Genomic DNA, 11,048 nt, shown 5'->3' on the forward strand with positions numbered 1-11,048 from the left:
TCTGCGTGTTGGAGCACCCATGGGAGACTTGCGCTCCCCAACATAGACCTCTTGATGATGCTCTTCAATTGAACGTTTGCCACTTTGACCTCATGACTATAATGACTGATTGGCTGATTACAGTAACTGTGAAGGTAGCCGCTCCCTTTAGACACCCATCTCATTGATACTGTAGTCATTCTTTATTGAATAAGGACTACAAACATGGAGTACAGCAGAGGGTATGGTTAGCTATAAGTGCTGCATGTTGGCTTGTAGTTGTGTGCAAGTGCAGCCGCAGAGATCCTGATGAGAGTCTGTGTCCTAACAGGCCCACGCAGAGAGAGGGAGGAGGGTGGGAGGGGAGGGGAGGGGAGGGGCAGAAAAGGAGAAACAGAGAGAGAGAGAAGGAGAGGAAGGTTTGTAGTGGCGGCTGGGTAAACGTGGGCTAATGTATGTGAAAAATACAGAGGGAGAGCGGAGCATATACATACCAGGCGACGGTTAAAAGACCGCAGAGGATCGCGTGCCCAGTGTTCGCGAAAAGTTATAAAGAACGCGTGTGAACCGGCTGGTGTGAAAAGTATCCCGAGGAAGATTTGGGTAAAAGGGCGAGGGAGAACAGCTGAGAAGAATGACAGGGAAAAAAGTGAACACAAAAGAAAGGGAAGGAGAGGTAAGACTGGGGTGGGGTGGGGTGGGGTAGGGGGGTGGGGCTATTGGACCCAGGAGATGTTGAGGCAGCGGGCGATGAAGGCGTAGGTGTCGGCCACCTCCTGGATGACCTTGCTGGTGGGCTTGCCGGCGCCGTGGCCCGACTTGGTGTCCACGTGGATGAACAGCGGGTTGGTCTGCTTGCCGCTGCGGCCCACGGCGTGCTGCAGCGTGGCGATGTACTTGAGGGAGTGCAGCGGCACCACGCGGTCGTCGTGGTCGCCCGTCAGCAGCAGCACCGCGGGGTACTGGACGCCGTCGTCCTCGGGGATGCGCACGTTGTGGAGGGGCGAGTACCTGGGAGGGGAGAGGGGGCAGAATGTGAACGGGAGAGTGTCTCCTCCTTCCCTAGCAAAACACTGCCACTAATTCTTGATAGAAAATTTAAAAATATGTTAGAATTTAGCATAATTCCCCCCCAAAATATAAACAAGTATAGTTCAAATAGAGTGTTCCGCATAGAATGTTTGGCAGCTGTGGGGGTAATTTTGGTTTTGACACCCAGATTCACTCCTGGGCCCATTACAGGATCAGTTCCAGTGTTTAGGCAGTTTAGGAACGGCTCTTATTTGGATATTTATATCATGATATATGAGACTGTAATTGCAATTTTAAGTGTTATTATCTTGGGTAGGCTGAGCAATGAGGCCAAGTTGTAGTGGCATTTTTCGAGCTGTGGGGGCCACTGCTGCTGAATAATCTCTATTATCCAAACAGGGATGGATATGAAAATAATACCCAAATTATTCCCAATCACCACAGCTACAGACAACTAAAGGGGAAATGCTTGGTTCGGTATGTCAGTTCATATGAAGCCTTCACATTACACATTCTAAAAGGTCGAGCACGTACTTGATGAGCCAGTCGAACTGCTCTTTGATTTCTGAACAGCCGAAGTCGGTGGTCCAGGCGTGGCCGATGGTGAACTTGTGGAATTTCAGCATGTCCATGACGCCCACCTGGGCTACGGCACAGCCAAACAGCTCAGGCCGCTGGTTCACACACGCCGCTGGGAGACAAACACACACACACATCAGGCTGACACAATATTATAACCGGGCAGAAAAAAATGGCTCCTGGTTTGTGTAGTCTTGGATGTTCCTCGGCCGGCGCTGCACTGACCTATGAGCAGGCCGCCGTTGGAGCCTCCGTTGATGGTGAGTTTGGAAGAGGAGGTGTATCCCTCCTTGACGAGATATTCAGCTGCACACTGGAAGTCTGTGAAGCAGTTCTGCTTGTTGGCCAGCATTCCAGCTAGAGGACAAAACACACAGGGAAGTATGAAAATGAGGGGCTTGTACTGTATTATTTTAGACAACGATGAAGACGTATTATTAAAATGGTTTGCCTTTTTGTGCACTCTGGTTGAGCAAGGTTTGATAAATATCATGAATATCTTTTATCCCTCTGCCACTGTGAAAGACTCGTTAGAATAAATGTTGAGTATGTGCGTGTTCACTGAAAGCTGAAATATAATCACACTTTGATGATACATGACAGCTTGTAGCATTCATATTTACCATGGCCAAGTGCCAAGGTTTGAGGTTAGAGGACTACAAGCAGACAGACTCAACAGTTGGCTAGGTTTTGTTGTTTGTGTCAGCTACCATTTCTGAAGAGAGCAATAATTTCTAAATGAACACTTGCCAGTACTTATCAAGCAGGTCCGAGAATTTTTCTGATTGCGTCGGCATCACTTATGCATCCTTGTTTATTCTTTTAAGTGGCTCATCTGTTCTAAATGAGGAAACTGCATGCGACTAGGACAAATGACGCATGCCTCTGGTGAGTGGGGTCAGCTTGCAAAATGAGGCTTATCACTATGTGTGTGTGTGAGAGTGAGAGTGTGCATCATGCCTCACCTTTGTGCCAGGTCTCCCCGTACTCCCCTCCTCCTCGGATGTTGGCGACGGCCAGGACGCCCCCCAGGTGCCTGACGAAGATGAGGCGGGACACGCTGTAGCTGGGGGTGATGGAGATGTTGAAGCCCCCGTAGCCGTACAGGAAGGCCGGGTGGGAGCCGTCCATCTTGATGCCCTTCTTGTGGACGACGAACATGGGGATCTGAGTGCCGTCCTTGCTGGGGTAGAAGATCTGGCGGGCAGAGGGAGAAAGACAGACCAGACCGGGGTCGCGATCAGGAAAAGAAAAGGGACTGGAAAAGGGCCAGGAGAGGGCAGGGAAACGGTGATCTCCCATTAGACACGAATGGGAGCTGAGAGTTAAAAAAAAAAAAAAAAAAAAGCCCTGGAGAGAAAAAAAAAGAAGAAGAAACCCTGTCCCCATTGCCGTGGCTATTTTCGCTTTCACCAAGTTATTTCGGGCTCACTGTCACCGCTAGGAATATGACAAACATATAAATCTGACTGTGGGATACTGTACTTCCATTGTCATATCACATGTAACAGGAACATGGAATTTCATAGTGAAAAGGTGCATGAGGGCCTTAAGTCTAAGAATATGATTTCGCCAATTCTCAAGCGCCACGAGTCACGCATCACCGGACTGAGAGGGATTTGTTCTAGTCCACCACACATCTCAGCTGATTTTTCTCCCGACAAACAAAATACCTGTTTAATACATTGGGTCAATACTTGAAGGACTGGGTCATGGTTGGGTACTCATGCAAAACCAGTTACAAACAAAGTCCCTGGAAAAGGCTGTGGGAGTAGACTTTCAAACAGCTATAAGCTACAATGATCAGGAACACAAAAACAACAGGAAAACAGTATTAGAAATAAACAGAAAATGTGTGTCTAAATTTTAAAAAAACTGATATTTTGAAAAACCCTTATGAGTCACACCCCTGATTGTAGTTACCTGGGTGGTCTGGTAGTCGGAGGTGTTGAAGCCTTTGACGGTGACCTCTCTGAAGACATGGGGCTGCAGAGGCTCCTTGGTCAGGTCGCAGTGGTAAATGATGGCTGGATGGGAGAAGAGGGAAAATCACCATCTTAGCGTTCTACCGTCTGCATCGTTTTGAGTGTGTGGGAAAGGATTTTTTCCTGTTCTCCTCTCCGTTCTTTTGTTCCCACACAGGACAGAAAGCGGATATAATGATCTGGGTGCTGTGCAGAAGCAGAGCGAGACGCGGAGACGGATGAGGAAACGGGTGTATCGAGTTAAAGGGATTGTCTGAGCCAGTCAATATGTCTGAATTCTGCTCAAGACGCATGCAATCCAGAGAGTATACGAACCGTAGTGAGCACGGTTGCATGCTGAATGTGACAAATTCAAGATGCCATATGGCACTTTCAGCACACTACTTTCACACCATATTGAAGCCCAGCTTTAGTGTCACACTGTTGCCATTTTCTGTGATTCACTTTACCATCATATAATGTTACACAACATTGTCACTAGTTGTTTTTATACAGCTAAATTTCACATGATTTTTTTCTCCTACACAATTCAGAGTTCCTACACATTTGAGTCATTTTCCAGAGGTCTATAATGAGACAAAATGTGTAGTCATATGTATCGTTGAATAACAACATTTTGCACCCAGTTCAAGCCAGGCAGCTGAGTGATCCGGTACCTGGGGAGAGGAAGGAGGTGAAGTAGTAGAAGATCTCCGAGTCCCTCTTCCGGCCCGTGAAGCCGACCACGGAGCCCACGTCCAGGGGGAAGGTCCTCAGCTCCTCCCCCGAGCTCAGGCGGTACATCTTCAGCACGTTCTTCACGTCGTGGAGGAAACACACGAACAGGTAGCTGGAGTACGTGCAGGTGGCGAACACTGCAGGGGGAGACGCGGCCGGCGGGGGGAAAGGCGACGGGTGGGGGAGTGGAAATAAAAAGAGGGAAAGGGATTGAAAGTGAGGAGTTGAAAATTAAGGGAGGATGGGACAGGAGGGAAAGAGAGACAAGGGAAATTAGTCAAACCATCTGGTCATGAAGCATCTGTCAAAATGTGGAGGGCAGCATACAGTGACAATACCCCATGTAATGGTAAACACAGCCAGCAAAATAAAGTGAAACATCTACCATCAGCTGACTGACCTTATATAAACTCCGCACTAAAAGGAAAGCCCAGGCTCCAGATGAAAAGCAGCTCTAGATGTTAATTATGTTTAGTAGGCTAAAACGGTCTAGTTATGTGTATCTTTTTAACGCTTTTTATGTGTATTACGGTTTGATGTAGATTATGTCTCCCACACTGACATCTGATTTGTATCTTAGGTGAGGCCGGAGACAGTTTTCCACCTACTTTATTCTATTCTATCGATACAGTCGGTGTGAGTGATGCAGCGGCTCACCGATAACGTCCTTGTCATGCTGAGGGATGAGCTCCTTCCAGTTGCTCTGAGCCGGGGAGGCGAAGTCTATGTTGATGAGGCGGTAGCGCGGGGCGTCCAGGTTGGTCTTGAACGTGAACACCGTGCCCTCGTTGGTCACGTACTCGTATTCGGCGTCGAAGTTGTCGATCAGCTTCACCCATGGCAAAAGACCTGATCATAAGGAGATGAGTATATCAGTGCTAGAATAAAGATGCTGAACATGCACAGTCGTATTTGGAAGGCACTTGTCAAAACGGAGTCACAAAGGACTGAACAGGCGATGGAAAATGAATAAAAAAGCCAATAAGATAACTATTAATACAGGGCAAGGATAACAGCAGGCAAATACAACAAGCATAAAACAGGTAAAACAAATATACAGGCCCGGCATACCTGTGATACCCTGAGGGGTGGTCTGGAGGTCACAGTACCACAGTCTGTTGACCGGATCACAACCTTCCCTGATGGACAGCAGCACATAGCGTCCATCATCTGATACCTGCAAATGCACAATTGAAAAATGTAGGAGCACAGGAAAGAAACTTAAGCGCATGATCTCTGACAAATGATTGAAAATGCCCATCCCTACTTTGAATATCAATTTACACAAGGGATCTTTTTTAAAAATGTGTGACAAAATAGAACATAAAACAAATAGAATTAACAATAGGACTTCAGCATACCTCAGCTCCACTCATCCACTTGGAGTGTTCTGGGAACTCGGCGCACAGGCAGTCCTGGGACTGAGGAGTCCCCAAAACGTGGAAGTACAGCTTCTGGTGCAGGTTGCTGGAGGTCTCAGTGCCTAAGAGGGGACAGCAACTACAGATTTTAGTTTCATCGACGCCCCCTAGTGGTGATTGAAAAAAACAAACCTGTCGGCACAAGTGTCAGATGAGAGGAGGAAGATGTAGAGAGGGAGGGTGTGGATAGTGGAGGCAATATTAATACATCAAAGCTGCATGTGAGCAGAGGAAGACAAAACAACACATCCATCATGAGACGAAAATAGAAGTGTGTGTGAACATTGTTTCATCTTTTTTTTTTCTTCTACTCACAGTATCAGTGTTTCATTTCTTACTCAAAATGTCCATTTTTAAGTATTGATTAATTAATTTCCTCTAATTTTAGGGAAGGTTCAGCCACAAGCTCTCTGGAGATTATTCCACCTCTCTTTTCCACGTATTATGTTTTATTGTAATGGTCAGTCATGCTAAATAATGCTTAAATAAGACTTAACATTAGAGAATGTGTGGATCCTGTCTAATGCAGACTCGGCCGGGGGGGGGCTTACCGTCGCTCTTGCCCTCCTGGTTGGGGTAGGAGTTGTAGAAAAGGCCCTTCCCGTCGTGGGTCCAGGACATGCAGCTGAACTTGACTCGCTCCAGGCGGTCCTCCAGAGGCGCGGCCCCTTCAACTCGCAGGAAGCGGATCTCCACCCAGTCAGAACCGCTGGCGCTGGTGCCGTACGCCAGGTACTCCCCGTCCTCAGAGAACGCATAACCTAGGAGTAATTAAAGGAACACAACCAGAACATTAACATTCTTTATTTAGCCGTCAGTGTGGACCCTATAAATAGCAGTCTATTTGTGGAGACAAAGGCATCACAGATCAAAGACTCAGCAGTTTATAACCATATGAATCAAGGTTGTTAGGAATTTGCTGCGGCACACTCAGGATAGACGTGACAATAACATAGTGCTGTGACATTGACAATCGATAAATTATCGAACGCATTCATTGATTGCCACATTCGAACATCAAAGGCAACGTTCGATATTGGCTATCCAATTGCATTGCCTATTTTGATCACTCAGTTTTGAGGCCGCGGCCACACTGATCCGTTGTGCCTGTCCGTCTCGTTTATTTCAATTCATTTTCAATGAGAGTAGGGATGGACGATTCCACATTTTTTGGAGTCGATTCCGACTCCTTGTAATGGAATTGATGGAATCGATTCTAAATCAATTCCCATTCCAAATGAAAATTAACACAAAAATTTTAGTTTTACGCTAGTTGGCGTTCAACAGTGAGCCTTGAATTTGTCCCTCCCCCCTCACTTGTTGTGAAATGGATCAGACCAAGGCAGTCCAACACAGATTAGTATAGATAGGCCTAAATCTGAATGAATTAATTACAAATTAATCTAAATGAAACAGTTTCTGTGATTCCAGAGTTGGGAGTCGACTCCGATTCCGTTTATTAGTAGAATCGATGTGATAGAATCGAGTCGATTCTCCATCCCTAAATGAGAGCTGTCCGTTGTCCGGGCAGCGCTCGGTGAACGGTGAGCGTTGAACACGTTGACGTTCCAAAACAGCCCAACAGACAGAAATCTATCCGTTAGTAATTCTGTCAGTTGTGTGGCCACAGCCTCACATGATCAAAATAGTCAGTACAATTGGCACTAGGCAATACATTATTGATTTAAAAAAATAATAATAATAAAATATCTATATTTATCGATTTTACATGCATTTCATATTTAATTAATTTTTGGTCAATGTCACAGCCAGGTGCACATATACATGTATCCCCTTATACAATCCTCTACCAACTACAACAATAAATACACAGATCAGTCAGGCAAGGCCAGTTAACACACCTATGTGCAGAGCACCATAAAAATGAAAAAAGTCACAAGTTTAAAAAAAAAAAACTATAAGTAAAATATAAAAAGTAAAAAAATAATGAAATAAATTGCTAGTGATTTGTTAGTGTTCAGGCTCTTTGAAAGCACTTGGCCTGCCTACTGTGTACTGACAACAGGTTTTGTTCGTACCTCGCAGGGCAACCGTCCCGTCATCAGAGAAGGTGTTTGGATCCAAGAAGACTGTAGGCTCTGCGTCCAGGCTCTCCTGCACGTACATCACACTCTGGTTCTGGAGGCCCGTGTTGTAGAAGTGAAAATACCTGCAAATGGGGAGGAGAATTTGTTAATTCCTTGAAAACAAGGGATAGTTTATTAAATTCTCAGAAAATGTATAAAATTCTTTGAGTGCCGAACCCTGGAAAACTAGACCCCAGGGTTTTGAACAGCCTTGAGACACCTTTTGATTGTGCAGGCTAACTTGACTCCATAGTGTCCTGGTAATATTTTGACTCAGGGAGCAGCACTCACTGGACAATCAAATGTCCAGCAAACAAAACAAAGTTATCTCTGTTCCTCTCAACTTTGTGTCCATGTTCAGTTGTATGTGAGGATAGCACAAAGGTCTAAAACACGGTTCTGTTGCCACCCCGCCCGTCTCACCTGCTCCCCCTCTTGAAGGGACAGCTGTACTTGGGGTAGTCATAAAGCTCGGTCATCCGCTCCTTGAACAGGTCTCGCACCTCACAGCGCTCCAGATACGGCAACGTCAGCTGGTTCTGCGCGTTGACGAAAGCCTGGAGGAACAAGACACGATACAACCACACTGACTTATTAGAAACAGCCAAATGTTATCATCTCTGGTGTTACATCTTGTCAACAACTTGTCAACTGACTGTGGTTGTTATTGCCAGTTCCTAACGCACTGCACTTGACCTCTGTGAGAAGCAGCTGCCAAACACAGTGACACAACCAGCAAACTATGTATTTGCTAGTATATTTTAAGCAGTTGACTTTGGCCACTTTGATGAGTCCATACACACATAAAAACACATTCATACAAAGTATCTGGTCACTGTGTAGAAATCTTAAGATGCCAAATCATTTGTGTCCTCACACTGCAACAGTGTAAACTGACAAGGCTATGCTAGTGATTAAAAAGATGGAGAGCATTTACCTGTGTCTTTTCGCTGTCAGGGTCCTCCAGCCAGCTGTATGGATCCGGTATCTTGTTGCCGTGATAGTCATCCACCTGAGACAGATACAACGTTAAAGCGAACTAACGTTACAGGTTATAGTGTGTATTAGGTGTGGCATCCTAAAAACACAATGGACCTGCTGTGTTAGCAAGCTGGTACGTCCAGGTTGGTTAGTAACGTTAACCAAAGTCACAAAGTAAAGATTAGCAAGCTTAAAATGGTAACGTTACCGTTAATAAGGTTACAGCTAGCTGGGAAAAGCTGCCCATGCATTTGTCAACAAAGGCAGTCTAGGTTGACAGACCTTGGCTAGCTAAGCTAACTAGCATGCTAACAAAGCAGACGTTCATGTCAATGAATGAAAAGCATGATGATTAAGCATCCCGGCTTATTAGCACGCTAGGCTAGTTAGCTAGCAGCCGTTACTTACCACTGCCTCGTCACGGTAAGCCTGTGGATACTGGAAAGACATTTTGGAGGTCAGTTTTCGGGTATTCCGTAACAGAAAAAGTTGTTCCAAAGACTGAAATATTGGTTTTGAAATGACCCTCTGGATCCTACAAAACATCAACTTATACGCTGAAGCTTTTGCAGAGAAGATGCTCTGGTTACACACAGTCAACAAACACTTTGAAAAGCATTAATGACGGTTGCTGTATGGTCACTCTAAATTTTAGAGCGCCCTCTGTTGGCAACGCCGACAAGGTGGATTAGTTTGGTTAAATAGTTTCATTTGCATTACGAAAAATTAAAAAGATAAAATTCAGTCTATGAGTATTTAATTGTGGGCAAACCTACAGTTTTTATGGCTATTGTTTTCCTGCATTTCACCTGACAGAATAACTGTTACTTCATTTAAACTTGACTCAAGTGGAGAGTAACAATTTTAAGAGTACTTACCTAGGAAATAACTCAAGTAACGCTAATAGAGTAACTCTCTAAAAAGTAGCCAAGTGCATATATATAGCCTAGTTAATTCTGAATGGAAATCATTCCAATGTTGTGCATTTTTGTGAATGTTGCAAAATTGTCCCCCAAACAGTTAACTGATTACCTGTTTTGTTGTGGTTCTTGGAAATACTTCAGCGAGTTATATTCTCAGCCCAAATTTAAGGGATTGTCCCTTTTTAATCCAACAATGCTAGTATAGGAGGCAAAGCTCAGAATGACTGTGTTTTACCGTAAATAGCAGATATCATTGCACTCTGGTGTCTAAAAATAAACTTACCAAGTAGGATTAACACATAAAAAACACTAGAACAGTAGAATGTAAAGCACAGACATTTATGGATATGAAAGTAACATTAAAAATCTACTCATCGCAGTATAAATAGTGAAGTTGACATTAGTTACATTACACCTCTGGTTAAAGGTTATCAGAGTCATCAGGGAAACTCCATCAGTGCTCTTATCTATCTGATAGAGGAGGAGAGAGGTCGACCCTTCACTCTTCATTCTTTCTGCCAGTCAGCTTCCCCTCTCTTCCTTCCTCTCTCTATTAATCAAGTCAGCCCTGATTTGACTGTCATTATCCTCGCGACACCTACTCTTACAAAATGACTGATAGCACTAAATTACAGCAAATTAAGGCACTTTTAAGAACAGAGTAGGTAACTTAAGTGCTGAGGAAATGAGTGGATCCTCTATATTTTAGAGATATTGAAATGATTAATTTTAGGTAATGATGATTTTCTTTTCTGCTGAGAATACTAAAGATGAGAATGATCTGTCTCTAGCCTATATCAGTGTATGGTTACATATGGAGGCTGTCCTCCTACAATGTTGTGTTATTCTTCTGTGACGCCAGAATGTGACTGTACCTCATTCTGCAGCGATGCAGATAAGAGACTCGAGACAGATTTAATTACACACCGGTGCGTCGGTCAAAGAGTAAACACATTGTTTGGATACCGCCGCCGATCAGACGCTCAGATGTCTCCCGGGAGATGTCAAACTGCTGTTACTTTCAGATTTGGCCCCTGTTAAGTGCGTCGGGGCTGTCACGCCGCTGAGCCAGACACAACACGCCGCGAGAGTTCAGAGGGGAGAAGAAGAAGAAGAAGAAGGAACTCTTCGCTTGTGGCATTCCCTCATGGGTGAATGCACAGTGAAAGTGGAAAAAGAGAGAGAGGCTGTCATAAAAAACACAAGAAGCTTTTCACCTGTGCTGTTTTCTTGGGGCCGGTTGGGGGGGGCGGAAAGTGTCCCAGGTGGTTTTGTTCCTCATCCCAGGTTGTTACATTCCTCCTCTTGGCTTGCTCTCTCCTGATTGGCAGACTCTAGGAGTAG

General features: G+C 44.9%; 1 protein-coding gene across 1 annotated transcript; it reads right to left on the reverse strand.

The window, feature by feature from the left end:
- Positions 1-650: 650 nt before the first annotated feature.
- Positions 651-9,383, reverse strand: prep (prolyl endopeptidase). Its single transcript, XM_071920805.2, has 14 exons — positions 9,190-9,383; positions 8,738-8,812; positions 8,224-8,357; positions 7,753-7,883; positions 6,265-6,474; positions 5,654-5,775; positions 5,364-5,469; positions 4,950-5,141; positions 4,232-4,429; positions 3,514-3,617; positions 2,556-2,787; positions 1,816-1,947; positions 1,546-1,702; positions 651-990 (listed from the first exon to the last, which is right to left on the reverse strand). Exons 1-14 carry the CDS (start codon positions 9,325-9,327, stop codon positions 696-698), a joined length of 2,226 nt encoding a protein of 741 aa, XP_071776906.1. The 5' UTR covers positions 9,328-9,383; the 3' UTR covers positions 651-695.
- Between the last annotated feature and the right edge of the window lie 1,665 nt (positions 9,384-11,048).

Source organism: Centroberyx gerrardi, chromosome 18 (genome assembly GCF_048128805.1).
Source record: "Centroberyx gerrardi isolate f3 chromosome 18, fCenGer3.hap1.cur.20231027, whole genome shotgun sequence".
Classification (NCBI taxonomy): Eukaryota; Metazoa; Chordata; class Actinopteri; order Beryciformes; family Berycidae; genus Centroberyx; species Centroberyx gerrardi.

Excerpts from the sequence above, each read along its gene's own strand:
- prep (XM_071920805.2), bottom strand. The coding sequence starts at position 9,327 with ATGTTTTGTAGGATCCAGAGGGTCATTTCAAAACCAATATTTCAGTCT. Across the intron at positions 7,884-8,223 it reads CCCTTCAAGAGGGGGAGCAG|GTATTTTCACTTCTACAACA; the intron begins GTGAGACGGGCG and ends CCCCATTTGCAG. Across the intron at positions 991-1,545 it reads CAGTTCGACTGGCTCATCAA|GTACTCGCCCCTCCACAACG; the intron begins GTACGTGCTCGA and ends CTCCCCTCCCAG.